The 27361-nt window shown below is 44.9% G+C and overlaps 1 protein-coding gene across 1 annotated transcript in view; it reads right to left on the bottom strand.

The window, feature by feature from the left end:
* gcgra (glucagon receptor a) overlaps positions 1 to 27361 on the bottom strand; it is a 60841-nt gene that overhangs the window by 13452 nt on the left and 20028 nt on the right. Inside the window, exons 2-6 of the mRNA XM_017454861.3 lie at positions 3997 to 4143; positions 1970 to 2066; positions 590 to 697; positions 249 to 352; positions 21 to 127 (exon numbers count right to left, since the gene is read on the bottom strand). Of these exons, the coding sequence (XP_017310350.1) occupies positions 21 to 127; positions 249 to 352; positions 590 to 697; positions 1970 to 2066; positions 3997 to 4047 (467 nt within the window). The 5' untranslated portion in view covers positions 4048 to 4143. The remainder of the gene's footprint in view (positions 1 to 20; positions 128 to 248; positions 353 to 589; positions 698 to 1969; positions 2067 to 3996; positions 4144 to 27361) is intronic.

Here is a 27361-nt window from a genome sequence, read left to right as displayed (position 1 = left end):
AATCCAATGCTGTAACTTACCTGAAAGCCACCAGGATACCGAGTGCCAGCACCAGCGCTCCCAGTGAGAGAGAATAACCAACGGTGTATACGATCCTGAATTTACTGAGGATCTTGAAATAGTATTGCTGTAAACATAGAAGCAGAGACACCCACACGTACATCATTTTTTCTCCAAGTTGTCCATGATCTTAATGAGGCTGTGGTTTCACTGTTACAGCTGTACCAATGAAGCATTTTCAAACGTACCGTGTCAGTCTGGGCCTGATCGTTTGTTTCACACTCACTTGCGTTCTTCTGTTTGGCCCACTTGCCATCGGCCATGCACTCCAGATAAACCAGGCCATTTTGGACTGGAATACACAAAGAGTCAAAGACACACTTACTGTGACTGGTTGTCGTCATGATGCTGGTTGCAGGACATGTGATGCAAATGTTCTGTGTCGACTGTGTTTCTCGTAGGTTTACCGCAGTGCTATTTTAAAACAGTTCTACACTGTGTGCGTGACTTTGACTCTCCCGTAGAATTGCGGTAAACACATACACAAGAGTTTTCACCATTATTCCTGCTGATGTGTGTGGACTCTCACCTTTTGTGTGCCAGGGCAGGTACTTGGGGCAGGGGACGCTCACCGTGGTGTTGGGCAAACCATCTGGCCAGCAGGCATATTTATCGAATGTCCTGTTACACACGAAACCTGCATAACAGAGCCGTGTATAATCAGAGGAGTCATGGGTCACCAAATCTCTATACCATACTCTACACAGATTCAGTCCCTTGATATATTGAGTCTCAATTACTGCAACCCACTCCTGGCTGCTGGTCGGTGCCTTACTGGCTAGCTCCTACTGTAGCTGGCTCACTCCTGACTGGATTACATCTGACTGTCTTTCCCCCGACTTGCCCAGTCTTGGCTTGGTGGCTCCTAAATGGCTCACCCCTGGTTGACTCACTCCTGACTGGACATTCAGCACATGCTTTTACATCCTTGGAACTTGGATTAGGGGTTGAGGTTATGGGTTTAGGGTTAGGGATTAGGATTAGGGGTTGGGGTTAGGGATTAGGGTTAGGGTTTAGGGTTAGGATTAGGGGTTGGGGTTAGGGATTAGTGGTTGGGGTTAGGATTAGGGGTACTAATCATGCAGTTATGTCTTGATGCATCCCAAGTATTCTCCAAGTATTGCAACCACGGTCAGTCTTTTTTCTAAGGATCTAAAGTGAGGGACAAAAGTCTAAGACCGATAGTGAAAATGCTTCTATTTTGCATTCTTTTTAATTTATTTTAGAAAAATTATTAATATAATGTAATTATATGGAGTTTCAGAATTTCTTAGTATTTGGCATTTCTCTATTTTGCCATAATGACCGCGCATTTGAGCTGGCATGGACTCCACTACTTTGTAAAACCTTATGATTCATGGTATATCAAATCCACTGGAGAGTCTGAACACATGTTTTTATGGAATGGATAAGACTCAAGGAAAACTTGGCCTTTTGTGCAAAGCAGCTAACATGGTCCATATCTCATATCTGCTTACATTTGAATAGGTAATACTTTTAAATAGACCTAGAAATAGTGCAGTATCTAGAACATGAAATATTTAAGATATTGAACATTTACTTTCTTTGTTCTAAACATTTCAAAACCTTTCCCATAATAATTCCCATAATTCCCATGAAATATTCCCATAAATGAATAAAAAAATGTGGTCTCAGTCTTTTGGACCCCAGCGTACTGTATATTTGAGCTATATGGGCTATGGAAGAGCCTCTAAAGAAAAAATCTGGTCTTAAATAAAAGCATGATCTCCAATCAGAGGGTGCTTTCATGGTGGCTCAAAAGCCTAGTGGGTACTGTCTACTTCAAACGAGGTTAACTGGACTTTGATCTGACCAGCAATCCAGCTACACGTAACTCTGAAAGAAACCACTGAGAGAAAAAGAAAAAAAAAACAAAAACAAAACTCACCCATGGCTGGTGGTTCTCCGCTGTTATTCCTGAGACACTCCTCTTCGTACTTCATCCACTCTCTCATTAAAAGTTTCATGGACAAGGCAGAGGACACCTGTGAAATAATCAGCGACGACACACTGAATAAAATGAAAATTAGCACACTAGGACATAATTCTGTGCTGATGCTCTTACTGTGACGTTACAGGGTGTGTTCTGTAGTCGGGGTTCCATGTACTTTATAGAAAAGATGAAATGAAACTTTCTAAACACTTCAAGCAACACTCCATTGTGTTTTAACCTGAACACCATCTAGTGTATTCAGTCCAAACGCCCATACCGCCAACTAAACAGTACTCCATTTACATATATGTTTGTTCAGTCCCTTGTCGTCTTGAGGCTTCATAACTGCAGCCCACTTCTGTCTGGCATTCTCCTGATTGGCTCACTCCTGGCTGGCTCACTCCTGCACGCGCTGTTACGTCCTCCCAACTAATCCTACATATCATACACAGCTACATATTTCAAAATACTGCAATACCTATGGATGGTTTTGCACAAGGTGTCTTTGTCAAGTATCGGCCAAACTTTGATGCGACTACAAAAATGATCAGCTTGCTAACGAAGATCGCGTCTGATTGGTCAGAAGGTGTTCATTTGTTGACAGTGGCCCTGATTGCAAGGCAAATCACCGGCTTATATTAACGCGCTCGATCTAATACATTCCGGCTTACACAGAGACTTGCATGGCAGACACTCATAATAAACAGATTCAAATATGCGTCGTTATTTAACAAAGAAAAACCTCTAATCACTGATATGGGGAAACTTTATGCAAGGAGTCTCCAGCATCAACGCTTTGTATCGGACAGAAGTAAAGCTGTAACTTGAAGTTTTCTGTCAGAGGACAGTCTTTAGGAGCCAGAGGAGTTTATACTTTAAAGTTTCTCGCTAGCATGACAAGCGGCAAAAAAACATTTTTTCAAGAGAGAAGAACGAAAGGCTGGTGATGTTGTGACCGTTGATAGCTGCTATGACATAAGTGATAACAGGACCCAACTTCTTTTGCAGATTTTAACACAGCATTAAATCTCCAATATCAATGGATATAATCGTGTGACATTACGAAATAAATGACAAATTCCAGTAGGCAAAATACAACACTTCAGGGTGGGCTGTTGTAGGGTAGTAACAGTAACAGTACTACTTTCCTATAACAGCACACCTACTGTGTGTCTCGGGTGATCTTTTGTGTACATCATCCCTCTTAGAAATAAAACACACATTCCTTTCGTGTTGTTGTCTTACTCTTAAGCAGTGCATGGCTCCGGATAATCATGTTGTTTTGCTGGTAAATAACACTCCACTGTATGTCGACTGTCTGTCTCATTACCCAGGAGGATAAAGCTGCCAATCACACTCCTGCAGGAACTCACAGCCCGTGTGTCAATCTTATATTTAACTCAATTCATGTGTGTGTTTTATTCCTTTTATTAAATTATTAAATTCAATCTGTTGTTGACATGCAGGAACACTTAGAAAATGAGAAGAAGGGCTTCCGAGGCTACTCGATAAATAAAATGAAGGAGAGAGTGTGTGAGAGAGAGAGAGAGAGAGGATGGCTGAGTGAAAAAAAACTTTAGGGGTAATATGTATAAGAATTATACATGAGGATTTTACTTGCAATTAAAGGAAACCATAGAACAGTTACAACAGCGTTTAATAGGAGGGGGAAAAAAAATGCAACAATCTCAAACACAATTTATAACGGTCAGGTTTAACCAAGTTTAACATCATCGTGAGAAATCATTATGCCAATGTCCCAGAATGCAATGCGGCTACATCGACGCAGCTGCACTCAGATGGCTAGCGATCTACGAGATGACGAACGTGATGGCATCGGCGGTCTTATTAGCGTGAAATTCGAAGCTTTGGGAGCTGATCTGTTTGAGCAGAGTGTACAGATGAGGAGATGAGAGAGCTGGAAAGAGAGAGAGAGAGAGAGAGAGAGAGAGAGAAAGAGAGAGAGAGAGATGTAGGCTGACCTGGGTGCAGGCGAAGAAAATGATCACGCTCAGAATAAACGCCTGTGACATCCCTTAGTCGTGCTGCTGCTGACGTTAGGTGGGGGGCCTGAGGGTGGCTGAGGTGGGAATCACCTCATAGGGGTCCTTTAGTGGTCACCACACTGCCTAAACACACACACACACACACACACACACACACACAGCATAACTTTCATGTTCTGTTCACTGTTTGGCAACAAGCATGCATTTGACTCGGGTTGTTTTTTTTTTTTTTTTTTTAAAAAAAGAAAAAAAAAGAGAGAAGATTTTATGGAAATATAACAGAAAAATTGTTCTGTAAATTGAAGTGTAAATGCATACCTGACCTGATGAGATCAGTGCTGTAAAAATCGACACCCACTCTAAATATACACACGTATACACACACATAAATATGTTGTTGTTTTTTTTTTAACAACGCTGACATGCAGTTCTTGTGAGATCAATGATTGACCGCATGGCATTCAGCTGTGAACATGATTGTGTCTTACGTCTGAGAAAACACTCTGCATGACACACTTGCTTTAGCTTGTAGATTAAGATGCCTGTTCACCACCGACTGCACAGACGTATGAAACACCCACGTGTAAACGTTAACGTATCGTACCTTCATCTCTGTTCACCTGACGGCAGGTGAGAGTCTGGAGAAAAGACCGAGGGAATGGTACAGAGACGAGATTTTACTGCGGAGACGTGATATTTCCGTCGCGGTCGTCGTATTGGGACCGGATTTGCGGCTTCGCGACACGACGTGAACGTGACTACGGGTGATAGATGGCTAAAATGGCTCGTTTTACTTCGGAAGAGAATGCAGTATAATTTCACAACGTTGATGAAACAGACTAAACCAACTTATTTACTTGTTCCCCCCACCGCAGATTCCACTTAAACTAGCGGGAAACATACCAAAATTGTGTTTCGCTGATACACATATGCATATTTATCTCATACACAACCCACCTCGTTGTTCAGGCTGGGCACAGGATCCCGATGCGTTTCATCAGAAGTAGAAGAAAACTGTCGCCATAGTGAAGAGAAGTCAATATGAGGAATTGCTAACGTTAGCGCAGAAAAAAAACCTTCCAGTTGTACTATAAATTAGCTAGTTAGCTAGCATAGCTATGAGGCAGCATGATAGGAAGGTCTTGTTGCACTGCTGCTTGTTAAAGACTTATTGTATGCTGTGAGGTGTACTAGCACAGTCGATTATTAATATAAATGAAAATATATATATATATATTTAAAAAAAAAACATCAGTGCATTAGGTCCGCTATTTCGGTCCTCAAAATGGCCACGATTATACCGTAGTTTTACCGTTCTGAGCATCACACCTCTGTCCGAACTATCGTTTCTAAAAACGATGGAAACTGTAACAGTTGAGCTGTTGCGGATGGAAGGGAAGAAGGAAAATAAACGGAGGAAATGAAACACACGGTGTGGGCTAAAGTAGCGTACCGCCCAGAGTTAATTCTATAATGAGGACGCGCGTCAGGCGTAGCCTCCAGGCCCTGTGATGGTGTTTTCCAGCCCGATTCAGATCTTTAGCGTACACACGAAGAGTTGAAAAACCCGTCGATACGTCAAAGCCGCATCTTCAAAAATAAGTACCAAAAAGGCTACAGTATAGATGTGTGCGTTGGTTCTTTTTTTTTTTTTTTTACGTTCTTTCTTTTTTTTTTTTTTAAATAAAAGCAGCAGGTTTGGTAAACAAAAACAGAAAACGAGGTCGTTTCCTTTGTTTGTTCAAGAATAAGGTGCCGTGTCAAAAACGACCAGCGGTGCGAATGACCTTTTCCCGTGAGTGATCGTACTCAAAATGCCCAACTGAAAGTAAAAAAAAATCTACAACACGTCGGACGGGGGAAGCAAAAATAATCCGGTTTATTGTTTAAAAAAAAACGACACGAGATCCGATCGGTGAGACGTCCCAGAGTGATCCGAATCTCTTCGCGCACCCTATTTATACAACCTTATCTTTAGTCTACGTCCGATTATCTCATTCTTCTGAAATCCCGATATGCTTTAATGATGTCTTTTTTTAATTCGCCGACAAATCCTGCCTCGCTCCCCGGTGTACGATGACGTATGATAGTGATTCTCTATAAACTACGTACTCGGTTAGCCTCGCGTTTTCCTGCGTCTTGACTTTCAGACCGTGCGGAGACATTTAGCTGGATCGCACGAGGGAATTAAAAATGATTTAAAAAGAGATAAATAAATAAATAAATAAATAAATCAAAGAAAATCTGCAGCTTTTATTTACACAACCTAAAGGTTTCCTTGTTGCTGAGGTTATAAGATTAAGGTCGCATTAGTCAGTTATGTCCACGGAAGGTCCGCGGAAGGTATGACAGACGTTGTTGTGCGTGGGTGCGTGTGTGTGTGTGTGCGGCCCAAAAGCTGGTAATCACTCACCTGCAGTCGGAGAACCTCTGAAGTTGGAGAACAGGACGAAATCTGAAACGTTTCTGCAAAAAACACCTTTACCATGGAAACATTTTTAGCTAAAACGTTTCAAATTCCATTCTGTTCCAGTCTCTGGGCTGACTGGGGTTGTGTGTAGCTGCTAAACTTACTGCACACATGTTTTTTTGTTTTTTTTTTCGAAGCAAAGATAACAGAAAACAAGGCAAGCGGTTATGGGGGCTTATCTGAGGTTTGTGTGGTGGCCACGTTTGTTTAAAGCCTCCTGGTTTCGCAGCACATGCAGACAGGGCTCGAAATGCGTTTGATCCCAAATCACGCTTCGAAGCTACGTGACTCGGGCGAAAAATTTCACCCCCGGTAAATCACCGCGAAATGTTATCGGGTGTGTTTTTTGTTTTTTTTTTGCGAACTGTATTACCATGCCCTAGTTCTCAAGCGCTAACGCCACCAGAAATCAGCGAGTTCCTCCAGCCTATCTGATTCAGATCTTTCGAAAGCCTACGTAATCCAGGGTGAAAAATCAGATACGAGGCAAAACACGGCATAGAGATACGTGCCGTCTAATGTCAACAAAACCAGACTGTAAGCAGGAAACCACGGCAGGAAATACAGCTTGAGAAAGAGCGACACTTTACATGAATCTAATCTCCATGCAGCACACCTGTAATCGCTGACAAGCATTTCAAAACATGTTTCCATGAACTGAGGAAACAACAGGAGACCTCCTGACTCCAAACTCACTTGTGATGGAGGTCTAAGGGCAGCGGTTAAACAGCAAACACTGCAAATATCTGACGGTTCAGGGTCAATTTAAAACGACGCTACAGTCGGAGAGTAAAGGTGCGAGCAGGGAAGTCTCACTAAAGCTGATCTTAGGGACTTTTATCCACCTTTCCACTGGAGCACACTGGAGCCATACGGGAAAAAAAAATACTTCTGGTTATTTTACACGCACGTCCCCACGTAACATAACCATAAAGTCGTCCATGTGAGAAGTGTCATGTCTGAAAGGACAAATGATACAGAGCTCATCTACATACACTGTTGGCTTAGTGGTTAGCACGTTCGCCTCACACCCCCAGGGTCGGGGTTCGATTCCCACGGCTCTGTGTGTGCGGAGTTCGCATGTTCTCCTGCTGCGGGGGTTTCCTCCGGGTACTCCGGTTTCCTCCCCCAGTCCAAAGACATGCATGGTAGACTGATTGGTGTGTCTATAGTGTATGAGGGTGTATGTGTGTGCCTGCGATGGACTGGCACCCTGTCCAGGGTGTACCCCGCCTTGTGCCCTATGCTCCCTGGGATAGGCTCCAGGTTCCTCGCGACCCTGAAAAGGAGTAAGCGGTTGAAGATGGATGGATGGAAATATATGCAGCAATGAAATACGCCAATGTTATTGTAGAAATAAGTATCATGAAATAATATTTGATAGTAGTGAGTTCAGTATTGTTTATTTATTTCACAATATAGTGCCTGATCAATCTATTACGCCATTTACTCAGTTTATTATTTATATCAACCGTCATATTTATTTATTTAATTTGGACTAACATAGCATTCCATTTTTAAACATTAACGGGCGTGTGTATAATTGCCAGGGTTAGTACCTATACCGAAAGTGGTGGAAGGAAGGACAACCGGCGAACGGGCGACTGGGTCTGTGCGTTTGCGCATTCAGAATACATGAACACGGAAGAGGAATTGGCGATGTGTTAATTACCGGTCCTGTGTTATAAACAGGCTTGTGAAATTGTCCGCGATATACGATGGCCCCGTTGTGCTCCGTGACTCTCTCCGTGAACGACGGACGATAGCATCACTCGTTGCTGTTGAGCACGCTGACTCAGGATGAAGAGAAAGGGCAGGACTGTGGGTAACACTTTACAATAACGGTACATGAATAACTGTGCACGAATACCTGACCCGAATGAACTCTTACTCCAATGACGTCCGTGTACGCGGCTGCATGATTAAGAACAAATTATACAACAATCTGGAATTATGCGCATTTAATTCACGTTGGACTTTTCTTCTTATAGAGCATGTCGGAGTTAGTTTGCCCCGTGTGTTAACCAACAACCACGCACTAACGGGTACTCAAGGTGGTCGTCATTCACGAGCTCAGAATTCATAAGACCCCCGTCGCAGTTAAGGCTAGCTCTTCGTTAGTCTGTGATTACTACGTGCCGTAACTCATCACCAATTCATGTCTCGTTAAGAATCCATCCAGGTATCAGTGCACGATCGTACATGTATCGTGACTGTAGCTATAGCGATCTTAAAGCTGCAGACACCACGTTTTCCGACAGACGTTTAGATCGTACGCGAGTTCAGCAACTATCCCGATACTCTTGTCGATAGATTGGGGGAAAAAAAAGAAATAAAAAAAATCCAAATTCACATTGGACTAATTGTAATGTTACATAACGAGTTTAACAGCCCTGGGCTACAGTGTCTGAAAGCACAATATTTAAGGTTCTGAGGTGGCTGGATGGATTAAGAACCGAGTGAAAATACATGAACTACTCATAGATCGTGTGTTTTTTTTTTGTTTGTTTTTTTCCACAGTGAGTTGGAGACGCCTTCTAAGAAGCAGTATCGTGATGACTGACTCATGCTCGAGGCAGGATGTGCATCTTGCTAGGTCGTGGAAGGTTCATCAGACACGAATCAGAGAACTTCCTGCGCTTACTGTAGACCGCATGCTAAACTGGGTCATATCTCATATGCTGCTGCTGATTCTGGAGAAAAGCGAGCGTCCGTCCATCCTGTGATCAGCGATAGTCAGGTGCAGATACACGCTCGTCTTTTAATGATTAAGTATTCCACGCGTCCACTGGTTTGTTTTGCTCAAAGCCACTGATGCACGCAGCTGAAGTCGTTCTGGGTGCTTGCATGCACACACACACACACACACACACACACACTCATACACACGGACAGGCAGGTCTTAAACGCTAGCTCACAGTATGTCAGCTTGCTTAGACGGTTTAACCAGGTGAACTGTTTTGAGTGAAGCATGGTAGATGTTTCCAAAGCAGACAGAACAAGGTCAATCAAGGTCAGCGCTCTGGAGTCTGTTCAGCCCAATTAAGGAAAAGGTATGACAATAAGGCTCTATGTGCAGACCGCAAACGAGTGGGTCAGTCTTCAGTACTACTAAGATAAGACAATCATATCGAGTCTTTATTAATCACGTAGACATTACAGCACAGTGAAATTCTTTTCTTCGCATACCCCAGCATGTTAGGAAGTCGGGGTCAGAGCGCAGGGTCAGCCATGATACAGCGCCCCCTGGAGCAGAGAGGGTTAAGGGCCTTGCTCAAGGGCCCAACAGAGGCAGCTTGGCAGTGCTGGGGCTCGAACCCCCGACCATCCGATCAGTAACCCAGATCCTCAACCGTCAAGCCGCTGCCCCGATGCGCAAATGCTTCTCACACGTGTAGTGTATAGTACATTATAACCGATTGCGCAATCTCAGAAGTAGAAATACATCTCATTTTAATACTTAAGCACTTGCATGAGCATTAATCTTGTCTTTTTTTTCTCACCGTAGAATAAAAACAATATAATAGAATCTTTACCGACATGCCAACTTAGTGTATTTATTACCTGTACTTATTTCTACTGTTTTTTTGTTTTTGTTATTAAACAGGAGGTGGAATACGGCGTAACGTTTCCAGACGCCCGCGGGCGCAGTGTCTGCAGAAAAAAATACCGACACGAGGCATTCGGAAATAGGCGCAATGGTGTATCGTTATTTATGGAAAAGCTACGGAGATTAAAAACTACATGCAAAAAGATCTAATCGGGTATTAGCATGCCCATGTAAAACATGCAAACGACGACCTGATTATTGTTCTACTGAGTAAGCCAGGGATAGTAAAGAGACTGGAATAATAACGTAAGCCTCTACATCATTCAGCGAAATGAAATCATCAGCTCCATGTCTCCCGTTCACAGCTGCCCGCGTCATCCTTTCAGACACCTGCAGCACCTGAGGCCTCGCCTTAGCATATTCGGGGATTCTCTACGGGTCAGTGGTCATCACAACACGATGTGCACACATGAGGCTCCACCAGGAAGAGAGAGACAGGAAGAGAAAAACCCTCGTCTGCTTGGTCAGTGTCGCTAGCGCAGCCCCCTGCTAAACGCACAGCCGGTTTAATTCAATCTGAATCGATAATTGGTTCAACAAGCTCGTCACAGTGTGTGCAGTAGCTTTTTGATTTAATCAGAGGAGCAGGAGAGGGCAAACGGTTCACCGAGCGCCTTTCGGAAAGGGCAGCGGATTTGCTCGCAGGCTCGCACATAAATAGCACTTTGTTTGAGTAGCCCAATTGACCTCAGGGAGCATTACGTCTACCGCCGATCTAGGCGAGATCTCCACACCTTAACGTACCCTGCTAGCAACTGACCCTTATAAACATTGTCTTTAGTGGAAAACATGGTTAGTAAATTTGACAAACAAAATCGGCACCACATTTTTCTGACCACGTTACAACATCCGCCCACTCCAACAAGCGACCGGCGTGAATTTCAGTAAACAATACGAGGGTCTTTCCTCTCTACTGACATTTGTTTTTTTGTTTTTTTTTTAAAGTAACGTTTATACACACCTACTGAAATCTTACGCTAAGCCTTTTTTATTATTAGCCTGACACAGAAAGCTCGAAAAAATCAGTCCCGCCAGGATTTTTTACGATTTTGCGATTGTAGGAACGAAGGCAGGATCGAGCGGACTCGAGGTTCGCAGATTTTCTACAGATTCGGGCCGAGACGTGTCACGTGACGTCACTGGTACATGGGTACAACTAAAAAGGTCTCGTTTACCGACAAACATCCCGAGCAAAACTATTTCGTGCGACTGCGATTTCGCCGGTTTCATCGTCTTCCGCGAAAAAAGAACAAAAACTGCAAGTCGCGTCGCAGATTTTGAAAAAAGCCGCAGCAAAATCAAGCCTTATTGGCCGCAACAATCACAACAACGACGACGACAACAAAAAAACCTCTGCAAAATCCTGGATTACATTAAGCCCGGTCCTCACTTCACTTCGTCGGCTCTCTATTCAGTTTAAAGTGCTCTTATTAGTTTTTAAAGCTCATAATGGTCTATTTATATTATTATTACCATCACCTTTGATTGTGCAAAGATACTTCAGGATCCTTAAAGGGTGACCAGGCATTTTCCGTCTACGCCTCTAGATTTGGGCACAGCTTGCCAACCTCGTCACCGATTCGACAGGAGTGATGTACACCGTTCTTCCTAAAGTTATTCCCTCCGTTTTTTTTGGTAACGGCCATAGAGGGCGCTGTCTAAGGAGGGCGCTGTCTAAGGAGGGCGCTCCAGAATCTCTGGGTTGAGATCTGCTGTCTGTAAAGGCCCTAGCGTACGATTTCTGAAACGTTCCTCCTCGTCGAAACATTCAGTGAGCCCTCGTGCTCCATGTGGACGGGGGCGGGGTCATCCTGGAAGAGAGCGCTCGGTCAGAAATATCGAAATGCTTCATCGTAGGATAACGGGGGATCAGTCGGAAGACCTTTTGTATTGATTTGCGGTGATGCTTCTCTCTAAGGGAACGAGTGGAAGAAAGCCATGGCGGTGAAATAAATAAATGCTCCACCACAGGATACAGGAACAGAAATAACAGACCTCCTCAGTGTACACTATGGGTCAAGCATTCGGTATATTATCTTTCACTACTTCTCGAGAATACAGTGAATGATGACGACTCACTGCAGGACAGCGCTTGCGTGCCGTGAGGTGTTTACGCACTGCAACCCTACTTTGTCCACCACCATTGATTCATTTACATAAGAAGGAAGGACACCGAGCTGGCTATTAACACTGCGATCCTTCAATACGGTCTGGAATTTGTGAAGTAATCTCCTGACTGGATTCCTCTCTAACGTAACCCCATGTCGCTGATAAAGCCGGTATGCGGTTTCGACAAACACAAGCCACCATGCTTTGCTACCAGTGGGAAATTAGCCAACTGTGTTCTTGGCAAACGCTTGGCCTGATGTGACGCATAGAATTTCTCACAGAGTCTGGAACCTGATGTTCTGATAAACCTCAACATCTGAACCAGCTTCCACATTTCAGCTATTTTCGCCGCATGAACTCAGTCCAACTCTTAGCGCTCGCCGAACGTAATGACGGGACGCGATAATTACGTCCGACAAAGGAACAAAGCAGCGGCGAGTTACTAAGTGGAGAGCGCTTTAACTAAGCCACGAGTGTTGAACGATGGTTCATACAAGGTTCATACGAGGTTCAACGATGGTTCATACGAGGGCTCTCTTCGCTTGCGTCGTGGTGGGCAGGAAATGAACCCAGACGGGAGAACAAAATAAAAGCTCTTCGCGTTGAGCCGCACAATGTCCCGCCGCAATGCCGAGAGAGTCTGTTTAGGATTACTCATGAATGAATAACATCCATTTATAAATAGTCTTGCCCCGAGTGACCCTTACTCGAGTTGTTTAGCTGCTATCCGGATGAAGAATACAAGCTCGATCTCGTGCTCGCTTCATCGGATGGAGCGTTTAAGGAATGTCTGGTATGAGCAACATAACGTTTGGGATCTCAACCTGTGGTTCAGCACGTCATTCGTCTAGATATCGTCTCTGGTTCATTTTATTTTTCACCTGATTGGAAGAACCGACTTGGTAAGTGATATTCCGACATGGAGAAACTTTCTGGATCAAACCCTTCGCATCTGAACTGGTCTCTTAATCTGGAAAGAACACAAACGGCGTGATTCCATCCCTCAGGCTGATAACGTGATGGTTGTGCCGACCTCACCGCTGGAGCAGCTCATGATCTGATAAAGGGGTGAAGCAGAGTTCAGAGATGTTGAGCACCCTGTTCCAGCATGCCGGCCGGACAGCTCTGAACACTAGGGGAAATAAACGGAGGACGCTGGTGATCGGACTCAGGCCGCGCACTTCTTCTGTACTCGCCGAACATGAGCTCGACGTGTGTCCGGACTGGGTGGCTGTTAAAAAAAAAAAGGGCTCGTGTTTTTCCGCACATGACTGCTTTATCACCAAAAAAAACCCTTTTCTATTTGCGTCGGGGTTAAAATAACCCTGACTAGTTCTATCCGTCTACAGTGTAGCAACCCTTTAACCCTTTAACAACTGTTTAACACCGAAAAATATATAAATAAATAAAAGATTTCACTCTGAATAGCAATTCGCAAACGTGACATCATTTCATCAACCCTTTTTGGTTTCTTTCTTAAACAGTGACTCGGTTGACGTTGCTAATCACAGCACTGCGCTATAGTTAGCCGACTTCCTAATAATATATCTACAACAGTACGCAAACTTTTAAACTATAAAAAATGGCCTGACGTGTAAATAAAGGAGTTGAATGGGGTGTGTTAACGAAGAGGAAACGCTACAGTGTGCAGCATGAACCGGTACACGATGAAAACAGAAAATACCGTTCACAGAACCTGAGTCATGCTCGGCTTCTGATAGAGATCTGTGGAAAGTCGTACATCGTTTCGTACCCACTTTTGTCCCTGGGCCAAGATGACGCACAGGACTCCACAGTGGATTAGTGTTTATTCTGGTTCCCCGTGTTGGTATAATGAGTTCATTACAGTTCAAACATTACTGTTTACTCTGCAGCTAGAGAATGCACAATCAGATCGCTGTGTAGAAAATTGGTGCATGTGATTCGTAAGGATCTCTATTTAGATAAGCAGCACAAGGAACGATTCAGGAGCGGCGATTAGTGTCTTAAACAAAACACGGTCGCTCCGCCTCCTGTCCAAAACCATACACGCATCCGTTGAATAGTATAGCGTGTACAGTGTAGCAGTAGCATAGTGTGTAATTATGCATTGCAAATGATGACCTGTTACATTAAAGGCATGCTATTTTACCATACTGTGTAGTATACTAGCATGGGGTTTGGCCGTAGCCAAAATCCCCATGAAATGGCTCGAGAGCCATGATTTGATTCCAAATGCTGATGTATTTCCTTCTGAAACAGGAAGCCGTCACTTTTGTGAGAGCGGGTTGTCCATTAATCGTAGGGTCGGAGGTTCGATTCCCGGTCCACGTGACTCCACGTGCCGAAGTGTCCTTGGGCGAGACACTGAACCCCGAGTTGCTCCCGATGGCAAGTTAGCGCCTTGCGTGGCAGCTCTGCTACCATCGGTGTGTGTGTGAGTGTGTGTGTGAACACTTCACCAAATGTCCAGACCTCTTCTGGCTCAGAGTCTGGGGAAAAAAAAAAAAAACCCTGAAAATGACCTCAATCTCCAGCTGAAAATGAATGACATTTGGGCATCGACACATTGTGTCACTGCATGTCTGGACGGGTAGTATACTCTAGAAGACCACAACTGTGTCTAATCTAAAGCGTCTAGGTGTCACCCTTACCCAAGCATACAATTTGTCGTTTTATCTGAAATATAGGGTATGCTCACGCTCCAGAGCATCCACAAAGCTGGAGCCCATGGATCTGATGGTGGGTGAAAGTCGAATAACCCTATCATCGAATTTGGATGTGTCGAAGCAGGTACCATGTGACAATCGGTAGCCAGTCACAGCACGGCAGGCGTCCGTGTTTCCGAATGTCGCCAGCTTCCCCAGTCTAACCTACACGCTGAAAGACGACGAATCTAAGAGCACTTTCGAGAGTAAAGACGCGGTTAAAACAAAGATTTTACTGAGGACAATAGGCTCAAACACTCATCGTGTGCAAAGCCGCTGACGGTCTAGAGACACAACCCTAACTGACTTCGAAAATCGATTTGGATGCGAGCCTTTTCAGGTCACATGCTGGGAATGAGTAGATAAGGAAATGAAAAGCCTAACAGACAGGACGTCGTGAACGAGTCCTCGTGGGAGATACGTCACGACCGCAGAACAACGACAAGCGATCTGCTGAAGGTTTGCCCTTGAGATCAGATGTGTGTCTGAGTGAGTATCAATCAATCCAAAGTGAACAAAGAGCTGCTTAAGAAGTTTCTCGTCTTTCTGATGACCTTTTTAACCACACCACAGGTATATGGAGCTTCGCGGATCAACACGTTAATACCGATCGATGAAGATTATCTTGGTGTGAAAGGTACTAAATTACAGCATTTGGCTGCCAAATTAAACCTACATTACGAGCTAGAACTAGACCTGGCAGTCATTTTATGCCACTCACGGCTAGCTATGCTGAGATTTGAGAGAACTGGCCGTAAATATTTATATTGTTTTTTTTTTTTTAAAGAAACGTGGCTGGATCATTAAGCCTAGCTGAATTCCTAAGCGGAAGAGCTGAGGTTCAAGGGCAGACCCTTTTTTTCTTTTCTTTCTTTTTTTTTCTTTCCACATAATTACCCAAGTGTCCGAAGTGTACTTTCTTGGACTGTTAAATGAACTTGTTCATAAACTGCGTTCTTGTTCTTTCCACCTGGCTGACTGAGGCTCAGACTGAGACCAAGACAAAATGGATGACTGAGTATCCAGGATTGATTGAGTAACCCATAACGTCTGGCTAATGATTTCCCGCATTTCGAAAGTAAGAACCTTTCTGGAAAAGTTGTTGTTGTTAAAGATCATACTGAACGAAAAGAGTTCACCTTCATTAGTATCTGTGAGGACTGTGAAGAACCGTAAGAAAGAAAAAAATAAAACCCCAACAACATTAATATATAGATATAAAAGGCGTGGAGTACGAGTATACGACGCGACTGATTTGTAAAGTGCTCGACTGTAAAGTAAGCGGACATCTCGGAACGGATTGAATTGACGGTCGCGAGGACGACGTCACGCCGGCGACCTGCTTTACATCAGAACTAAAAAGCCACGATGACAGGATCCGTTACAGCGTGAACGACGGAAATCCGGTCACAGCGTTTCCATCGGTGTGAGCAGCACGTATCGCAACATACTGTAGAAATACTGCAAAGCTATGACAATGCTTAAAGTGCTGCAAAACTGATACTGCACAGCACGGCTGAGATCTGAACATTACTCGCTAGGCGTTCTAAGAATTAGCGTGGTCACATAGCATTGCTTTTTTTGAATCAAACTAAAACATGAAACAACATGCCAGAGCTAAGCTAGTCGTAGTTTTAGGGGCATGAATATAGCAAACCATTTATTAACTGTCAATTAAACATCCCTCTGAGCGTTAGAGTTGCTTCCAGCTTACTGTTAGCGTGTTAGCGTGTTAGCCTCTGGTTTGTCCCACGGCTTCACTGATTCATTATTACACAAGAAGCAATGCCTTCAGTGATTCCAGGGAGGACCTAATCTTACTCGTGACAAATGACACGAGAACGCCTCACGCCGTTAACACTGCTAGGATTTTTAACATAGCACAACGATGACTAGCACACGACCGCAAACGGTCGATAGGTTGCTGCGACATCATTTTACAAGCTGTATTCCATGTTTGCGAACATGCCGAAGGAACGGCATGCACTTTAAAAACAAGCGCCCGATCATTCGGCCACCGTTTCCGTGTCTGCACTCTCGCGCCAGCTAAGCCGTCTGAGGTTTGCTCAATTCACGTTCGTTTATCAACATTCGTGTTGGTCTTTCCATTAGCCTCATTAAATACTCGCTCTTCTTAAAAGTAAATTATGAACGGCGAGTCTAACGCGGATTTATTACCCGACTGAATGTGTTTATGTGACAGTGAGCAAGCAAGCCAGCTAAAGAGCGACGGGGACAGAGAGGGAACGTATTGTCTTAGCATGAATAAATATCGCCTGCGGTGCGAGTCGCAAAGCCAGAGCCAACTGCAAAACAAACCACAGCTGTTTAGTCTCATCGCACGGCGCAACCTCGCCGAACAGCCACGCAGCCGTAGGAGCCGGCGTTCACGGGCAGGAGGTGCTCAAAAGTTAGCGCCCCTACCCCCCTCGCCCATAGTGGCCGTCATTACGTGCTGGCGTGTATGAGCGTGAGGACGGTGTCGCCGGGCCTTTTCAGGGGACAGTAGTAACGACACCAAATGAAGTCACCTAATTTGCATATTCATTGGATTGTGATCATTTGCATTTCAAAATTTGTTACATGAAGAAAAGACTTATAAAATAGATCACGATCGTTTCTTATAGAAAGACGTCTTCGTTCGCTGCAAGCTCACTGTGTATTGTGTATTTGCAAAAATATACCCTTTTTTTTTTTTAAATCAAGAACGCAGGCAAAATGAAGCCGTGGTAGTGAGGAGATGGGAAATACAGTGGGGGGGGGGAGTATCGGACACGTCAACATTTTTTTCAGTAACTATATCTCCAATGAGGCTATTCACATGAAATATTAGCTCAAAAAATCCGGGAATATAAAGAATTCACAACGTTAAAGTCCATAAATAAAGTTATGTGTAATAAAGAGGAATGACACGGGGAAAAAAGTATTGAACACGCTAAGAAAAAGCGGTTCTCCGAGGCAAGGTAAGGCAAGGAACCAGCTGAAATCCGTAAGTAATTACACCCCCTATCTGTGCAAATTAATATCGGCTGGGTCAGTAAACTGATGGTCTATTAAAAGGCGTTTCGTTACCTTGGTGTCACACAAGAAACATCTCATGATGTGTAAAAGCAAAGAGCTCTCCAAGACCTTCGCAACCTTACTGTTCCGAAACATATCGATGGAATCGGATACAGACGTATTTCAAAACTTCTGAATCCTCCAGTAAGGACCATCGGGACCGTTATCCGCAAGTGGAAGCAACATCACTCCGTCATCAACCGGCAACGCACAGGGGCTCCTCGCAAGATTTCTGACCGGGGAGTCAGAAGAACAGTCAGAAGAGTCGTTAAAACAATGAACATAGTAGTGCGTGGGTGGGACAAACAATGGTGATGCGTGATTGGTCGTTGGGAGCGATTCTGATCGAGTGATTAACCGTTGGGAACAATGTTAGATAATAAAAGTGTGGATGTGGAGCTACATAGGGTTTCCAAAACCACTGTGAATACACAAGCTTTAAATATCTGTTTGTGCGTTAACTCAAATCCTTGTTCTGACTGCTTCTCTCTCTCTCTCTCTCTCTCGGTCGGCACATCTTTGATGATTCACGGCTAAGACGACAGGTCTGCTGTCTTCTCTCCACTGCACCGCATCATTATACTAGAGTGGCCCTCGTCCTGCATCTGGCCCAACAACTGAAAATAAGACCGCTGATGTGTGCCAAGCGGTGATGATCACAGCAGCTCATCCTTGTTCTGTCTTAACACTTAAAATAAGTGTGAATGAGCATTTATCGTAGCACCTACAAACCTGTTATAATCATACGATTTCAAAAATACCTTCGAAAAACTTGTAAAACTGCCATGCAATGCATCTCACTTCTTTCTTTGCTTCTTTGTTTTTTGTTTTTTTTCTCTTGCCCAGATATGATCCGTTCCTCACAAAGAACAGAGCGGCTCGGCTCCGCCTCTTTTTCCCTAAAAAAGCAAGTGTTCAAGATTCAAGACTAAGGTTAATTCGAGTGGGAGGGGTTAGCTGAGGGAAAGAGCGAGGGGCTTGTAGTGGTTTCCTTCGCAATTACAACCTGATCACTCAATAAAGACATTCCCAGGGCATTTTAGTACTTTGTCGGACATTAAAGAATGTATTAAATGCAATATATTCCCAAATTATATGTAATAGTTGGCCATCATTTGGATAAACAAGAAGATAAATGGAAATTAAAGTGAAATCTGCCGTCTCCGACATGATGGATAGCAGACGAATCAGCTGCTTTTAGGCTCTATTTGACAAAACCACCGATAGGCAAATACATCTCCAGCACAGTGATGTTTTTTTTTTAATGCTTTTATTTTTTATTAACCACATCTTTCTTTAGCGCTCTGAAATCCTCGTCCTGTTTCCTTGGAGGCAGAAGGCACCGTATCTTTAGAGACAGGACCCTCGGTGGTTATTCATGTGTAAAAACAATGTCTGCTAATGAAACGTGAAAGGCGAAAGAGACGTGACCCGAGTCAAAACCTAGTTCGACTTAACACCCGGTCTCCAAACCCAGTCCACTCCTCTTTTGTAATCGAAGACAGATGTCGGGCAGGTGACAGGTGGTCACGAAGAGACCGAGTCTCTGCGCATTAAATAAGCACAGGTTATTTGTGCACCTGTGGCAGCTCGTGCATCCTCTCCGAACAAGTGATTGAAAATGCACCTGCCTTCACCACTGGGAGTTCTCTCATATAACAGAGTATTGTACTGTGTTGGGACAATCACCGTCACCTGATGAGTCGTTAATATGTGAGCAGTTTAGGGTGCAAGCACAAGGACAATTTAGAATCTCGGTGTGCTTTTATACCCATTACTCCAAATCAGTGCAGATGTTTAACTGTGTTCCGATACTTTTGCACACCATAATATTTACCTTGCAGAGACTTCCAGTTCGCCTTTATCGGCCGATACATCGGTGCATCTCTAATAATTATCAACGATCGATGATTACTGTTGACGTAATTACACCTTATCGCATGAATCAGGCATGCTAGAGCCAGAGAACCACTGAGTTTGAAAACCCCAGACGGCGTGACTTCTCTACGGATCTAAGGAGTACGTCACCGCTCACCATTCGTCATTAGGTTCGTAATGAAAGTCGGCACTCTAGATGGGTTTTCGTCAGTAAGGCCACTCGTGAGCTAAGCGATTGTTTTCATCAGCTCTGGAATGTTCTGGAAAGCAGGCTCCAGGACACGCTAATTACAAAAAAAAAGAAAAAGAAAGAAAGACTTGAGGCTGTGCTGGAGGACTTACAGCAACAGTTCTCCGCGTGTTTCAGTCAAGGCGTCTGCTTTAAAGGGAAAGAGAACGGATAAATTCTGGAGCAAAAAAAAAAAACAAACAAAAAAACGCAAAAAAAAAAGTTTTCCTACTCAAACGCCACGATCCGTTATCTATTACCGCAATTCACACCGTCATCCATAACATCTTAAACATAAAACTCTGCATGAGTTTACCGCTAAAAGCACATGGTAGCAACCGATATAAACAGCTCGGGGGCGTCAAATTTAGTAGGGACACTAGGGACATGTCCCTACAGATATCCAGCGACTACTGAATTGTCCCTAGCAATAATTTCGATCATCCATCCATCCATCCATCCATCCATCTTCAACCACTTACTCTTTTTCAGGGTTGTTTGTTGTCCGTTTGTTCATTAAACTGTTTGAAGATCTGCGCTTGCTTCCGTATTCAACTTCGTAACGTGACATATACTTTGACTTGTATAGTAGCTCCTAATGCCAAGCGTTCTTTATTTGGCCACCATCCTGACTCAGCATATCATCAAATTAACCTAACTGCCAAACACACACACACACACACGCGGACATTAGGAGCTACTTTACAACAAGTCAAAGTGTAAATCACTTAAAATATTCTCTCAATTTTGAATGTGTAGCGTGAAACAATACCGGTAATAATCCTTACCTAAGCCATGAATGGTTTTCTTAACCACGTCTTTCTTTAGCTCTCTGAATTCCTCGTCCTCGTGATCGACATAAAGTACATCAGATTGTACGGATAGCTAGCTAGTTAGTTAGTTAATCGCATTACAAAAGACTAAGAGAAACGGGTAAGTGTACATAGATTCCGACGGGTAAGGGGACGACCGTGAAGCGAGACCGTTATCCTCTGTGGATAAAGTTTTTGATGGATTCACATCATGTTTGCGAGGGGGAAAAAAAAACAAAAAAAACCATTCGAGTCTGGCGTCTTTACTCTATCTCAGTCTTTTTTTTAAGGCACCAAAACAGTTTTTCAGGACAGGAAGTTCCCGAGGTGAATACTGAGTGCATCTCCGCATCAGTCCACAACAAAGAAGTATGACATCTGGAAGTGCAGAAACAGGGTGCAGTGGCCTGAATTTGCAAGAAAGACATCACACCGAGCACTCGTCTGCAAGCGAGCGCCTCAGTAATCCCTCGCTCCACAGCACAATAAACGTGGAGTAAATCAAACCAGCTCCTGCTGCCGGGAAGCGCTCGGCTGTGACCGTCCCGAAGCCCCAGCTCTCATTCCCATACCTAGTACCTTACGCAGCAGGAAAGTACGAAAGGCCATAGCGAATCAATCTACAACAGCGACAAGCTCCGAAATGAATGACAAACATCAAGGGACCGAAGAAAGCAAAGCGGAGACGTGAATAACGTGCAAAACAGACATCTCGGGGGGGGTTTTTCAGCTATATCGTCCCATCAGCTGGGCTAATTTTATATATGTAATGGAGGCTGCTGTGATACAGAAAGAGCGCGTTTTTTTAGCAATCGGATTAAGAAAACGAGCGCGGCCTCATTTCTTCCAGGAAAAAAGTAACATAATGGTGATAAATAAGAAGGCCTGACAGGGGGATCAATAAGAGTCGAATCAGTCGGTGGACAAAAAGCAGTTCCTTTCTTTTTTTTTCCTTTTTTTTTTTTCCTGCTCCTGTGCTTCTGATACATCTTCGGTGTCTTGGCTGACGTTTAGGCTTTGAAACAGTTTATATACTCACAGACGTTATTAAGAGGCTCTGCGCTGTGCTCGTCCTGCTATGTCGCTATAGTGATACGAAAAAACAACAATAACATGCTCATGCCTTAACGCCGGGGCATTCAAATGAGCTGCGGTTATTTACTCATCCCCTTTACAATATCATTTCCATTTCGGTTTTGTTTTTTATGGCCATGTGCAATAAATGTCCTCTCATTCAAAACACCCAGGACAATAATAATAATAATAATAATAACAATGAACAATGAATCAGCTGTACTACTGTATGCTCGTCAACACGACTTATAACACAGCGCTGTGGAATTCTCGATTCCGATTGGTCAGGAGGCGTCGATTAATCTTCTTCGGCAGGAGCTCCGAGAGTAGTTTCAGCTGTAAGGCAAATCACGGGTTTTACACCGATGAGCTTGTTCTAATATGTTCTGGTTTCTATAGTGACAGCTCGTTCACAGGAAACTGTATAGCGGATGCTGCGCAGCAATAAATGGGTTAAAGAATGCGTTATCTTTTTACAAATAAACCATCGCTGTGGTGCAGGTGAACTCTTTTTTTTTTTTTTTTTTTATGAAAGAGTTGTTTATTTAGCGTAGATTTCACCATGGCAGAAATGAAGGCAAAAATCAAGGAAACCCGAGCTTGGAATTTTTCGAAATCACAACAGATTTGGGCCGAGACGGCGTCGTCACAGCGCGCCGTGCGACGTCGTCGCAACGCGCGTTCGGCCAGCGCGCTCTTCGATTCACGTGCGAACGCGAGTACGGCTAAAAGGTCGCGGATCATCTCCACGAGTGTTCTACAGGTCACGGAGTACGCTTACTGCTTCGCGAGTCTCAACATAAACAGAGTCGGGTCCGTCCGCGTCGCTCACACCGACGCAACACACACCGCACGCAACACCGAGGACACGTGATCGACCTCGATCCTGATGTCGGAGCAGCGGAGGACGAGCCGACGGCACGGCGAGCGGCGCACTGACGCAAAGCAGAGCGTTCATGCATGGGCCGTGAGAACACCGAGCGAAATAACTCGCAAGCTGTTTGGTTTATTCTCCGCTAATAAGGAGGGACGTACGATCCAGCATGGCCTTGCAGCCTGAGAGAGGGGGGGGCAGAGAGAGAGGGGGGGGGGGGGCAGAGAGAGAGGGGGGGGGGCAGAGAGAGAGAGGGGGGGGGGCAGAGAGAGAGGGGGGGGGGCAGAGAGAGAGGGGGGGGGCAGAGAGAGGGGGGGGGCAGAGAGAGAGAGGGGGGGGGCAGAGAGAGAGGGGGGGGGCAGAGAGAGAGGGGGGGGCAGAGAGAGAGGGGGGGGGCAGAGAGAGGGGGGGGGCAGAGAGAGAGAGGGGGGGGGCAGAGAGAGAGAGGGGGGGGGCAGAGAGAGAGGGGGGGGGCAGAGAGAGAGAGGGGGGCAGAGAGAGAGAGGGGGGGGCAGAGAGAGAGGGTGATAGGGGCAGACAGAGATAGACAGACAAAATGAGAAGTGAGAGGAGGGGAAACTTGTACAGAAGAGAGAGAAGGACATGGAAAGGAAAAGGAAAAGAAGACAGAAAGTGAAGGATTTAGAAATGCAGAGAGTGGGTGGGAGAGAGACAGGGAAGGAGAACGAAGAGAGGGAAAGAAAGAAAGAAAGAAAGAAAGACGCAGAGAGTGGGAGGCTGCAAGTAAAAAGGTAAAAAAGACTGAACAGGGCACACAGAGGGTTGGAGAGATGTATAAAGAAAGAGACAGGGAAAAGGAGAGGGAGAGAGAGAGAGAGAGAGACACTGGGAAAGAAGAAGAGATGGAGAAGGAGAGACAGAGTGGCAGACAGACAGTGAGATTAAGAGAGGATGAGAAAACGAGAGCGAGACCAAGAGAGAGAGAAAAAACAGAGTGTGAGAAAGAGAAAGGGACAGACAGGGAGAGATACAGAAATACAGAAAAGGGGGAAAGTTCGAGTGAAAAAGAGAGTAAGACAGGTGAAAAGAGGAGAGGAGAAGAAGCGCGAGAGAGGCTGGGAGGGTGAGAAAGAGAGGGACAGAGGGGATGCAGGGAGAGTTAAACTGTGAGGGCGTGGATAAGGAAGAGAAAGAGCTAAAGAACTAAAAAGAAAGATGAAAAGAAACAGATGATGATGAAGAGAGAGCGGGAGAGGAAGATGGAAGGAGTGGCGGGCAAAAATCTGCAGAGAAGTGTGGGGGAATAGAAAGGGAACTGGAGGCAGAGGAGAGGGAGACGGAGCGAGAGAGAGAGAGAGACTGGGATAGAGCTTGAGATGAAGGGAGGGTAGAGAAAAAGAGAAGGCGAGACATAGAGGCAGACGAGAGAGAAAGGGGGCAAAAAAATTTGGAATGAAGGAGTGAAAAGAAGCGACGGAGCGAGAGATTGTAAACAAAGCGAGAACGACAGAGAGAAGGAGAGAGAGCTGTAGAGAAAGCCATGGAGAAAGAGAGAGATCCAAAGATTGGAGACAGAGAGAGTGTGTGTGTGAGAGAGAGAGAGAGAGAGAGAGAGAGAGAGAGAGAGAGAGAGAAAATGAACAGGGAGAGAGAGAGAGATAGAGAGAAAGAGAGAGAGAGAAAATGAACAGGCAGAGAGAGAGAGAGAGAGAGAGAGAGAGAGAGAATGAACAGGCAGAGAGAGAGAGAGAGAGAGAGAAAATGAACAGGCAGAGAGAGAGAGAGAGAGAGAGAGAGAGAATGAACAGGCAGAGAGAGAGAGAGAGAGAGAGAGAGAGAGAGAGAGAGAGAATGAACAGGCAAAGAGAGAGAGAGAGAGAGAGAGAGAGAGAGAGAGAGAGAGAGAGAGAGAGAGAATGAACAGGCAGAGAGAGAGAGAGAGAGAGAGAGAGAGAGAATGAACAGGCAAAGAGAGAGAGAGAGAGAGAGAGAGAGAGAGAGAGAGAGAAAATGAACAGGCAGAGAGAGAGAGAGAGAGAGAGAGAGAGAGAGAGAGAGAGAGAGAGAAAATGAACAGGCAGAGAGAGAGAGAGAGAGAGAGAGAGAGAGAGAGAGAGAGAGAGAGAGAGAAAATGAACAGGCAGAGAGAGAGAGAGAGAGAGAGAGAGAGAGAGAGAAAATGAACAGGCAGAGAGAGAGAGAGAGAGAGAGAGAGAGAGAGAGAGAGAAAATGAACAGGCAGAGAGAGAGAGAGAGAGAGAGAGAGAGAGAGAGAGAGAGAGAGAAAATGAACAGGCAGAGAGAGAGAGAGAGAGAGAGAGAGAGAGAGAGAGAGAGAGAGAAAATGAACAGGCAGAGAGAGAGAGAGAGAGAGAGAGAGAGAGAGAGAGAGAGATTTCCTGTTCTCTTTGTGGTTCTTATTCTCACGGCTTTCCAGAAGAAAACTATGACGAGGATATTATTCTGTATACAGTCCTGCTAATAAAGTTTTATAAATGAAACTGAATTAATAGATGGATAGAGAAAGAGCGATAGAAACACAGAGAGAGAGAGAGAGAGAGAGAGAGAGAGAGAGAGAGAGAGAGAGAGAGAGAGAGAGAGAGAGAGACAGACGGATGAGGGAGGTGAATAAGTTGTGCTCTCTGCCTACCTTTATTTAAGTCAGGAATGTCAGGAGCAGCTCTTAAACACTCGGACAGCGTGGTGAAAAGGGGGGAGACGACACGCCTTATTAAATCATACCGTGGGGGGAAATGGCCTCTCGCTCCATTCTTGGCTCTCGCGCTCAGCCTCTCACACATGTACAATGTCAGAGAAGAAGTTGTAAACCTCGGTAGGTTCTCCATCGTTCCGGCGACCTGCCAGGAACTCCTGCTCTCTAATGTACACTGTGCAGTCTCACCGCTCAGCTGCCCAGCTGCTCAGATCCGATCCGATCCGATCTGCTCTCTGAAGACACGGAGCGCTTACATTCAGATGCTTTACATGTTTAAAAGAGCAGAAAAATACCTGCATCTGCAGTTTTACCGAGGACCGCCCGAGACGTCGGCCGACGAGAGCGACACAGAGAGGTCGACTGGGATTCCCGACGTGACCCACGTGCTTTAAAAACCAATAAAAGCACGTCTCAGGTCAATTTCAAGGCACAGCGGAGAAAAACGATTCCTTGCTTATATTAAAAAGTCAGAAGGAATGAAGTGTTGAATATTTTTCAAAAGAAGTCCGAATAAAAAAAGACCATAAAAAAAAAAGAAGAAGACAAAATACCTGCAACATGCAACGTGACGATTGAAGGCAGGACGCAAGTGCGTGTCATTTATTAGGGCGAATCCGATCATCGTGATCGGTTTCAAAGCCCAGGCACGCAATAACCGACTTGATAAATCCAAACCGGGCGAACGGGCGATGGTTAAAAGCAGAAAATACCAGCGATACAGAAATAAGAAACCGCAGCTTGGACTTTGCAACAGATAACCCGAAACGGTGGGGTTTGAATAGATACGCGAATCAAGGAGTTAACACGGAACAGGTGTACACACTCAGGTAACACACCAGTCGCAGGACAGACCGGACACAGGACTCGAAGAGAAACAAAGGCAAGCGGAGTGGAAAAGCAGAAGACGACGTGACTCGCACTGACATGGGGAATGCGTAGCAACACCAGCTGATCCGAGTGGGCGTGGTTTAATATTCTAATTAGTATGCTTGACTGACATGCCACTGACTCGTGTCCCCAAACTCAGGCAGAAGCAATGATTACTTTGATTATCGATTAATCGAATCATTCATCACAGGAGCGGCATATCTCGGACACAGGCAGGAGTGTGTTAGCAAAGGTGTGGGGGAGGGGAGGGGGGCTGGGTGATGCTAATTAAGCAGCTCAAACAGCGGCTATGTCGCATATTAGCCCCTGTGCGCACACACACACACACACACACACACGACTATAAGCACCTGAGTTATCGAAGCGTAACACTAAGAGGACACTAACAGCTCCTCTGAGAATCCCTCGCGCACATCACAGGAGGTCCAAGCCACAACGACAGGCCTTTAAAGTTCCATTTTCAGGAAGCGAGGCTGACGGAATCAGAATGTGCACGGCCCGAGGGTAGAGCTGCAGCATGGACCGAGTCTTTCTTAGAAACCTTGTGGTCTGTGACCGCTTAATTAACCGTAACCCGAGCGACTGTTTAATCCTCAAGGCGATTGCTCTTAAACGGCACTTTATGAATGGCAGGCCAAAGTGCAGATATGAAGAGCTTCTGTTTTCTCTTCTTCTTGTTGTCTCGTCACGGTATCGCGACACGGACGCATCGACTATTACGAATACGAATACCTTTATGGTCATTGTACAGTACAAGTACAGCAAGATTCATCACGCCATCAAGTTGTGTCTTCCATCCATCCATCCTCTATATGACGTATGCTACAGGGTCACGGGGGAACCTGGAGCCTATCCCAGGGAGTATCGAGGCGGGGTACACCGTGGACGGGGCGCCGATACATTTTAGGGCACAATCCCATACACACGCACACACTCATTCATACACTACGGACACGCCAGTAAGACTACCATG

Source organism: Ictalurus punctatus, chromosome 24 (genome assembly GCF_001660625.3).
Source record: "Ictalurus punctatus breed USDA103 chromosome 24, Coco_2.0, whole genome shotgun sequence".
NCBI lineage: Eukaryota > Metazoa > Chordata > Actinopteri > Siluriformes > Ictaluridae > Ictalurus > Ictalurus punctatus.
Note: the sequence above shows the minus strand (reverse complement) of the source record. Positions and strands in the feature narration are given on the sequence as shown.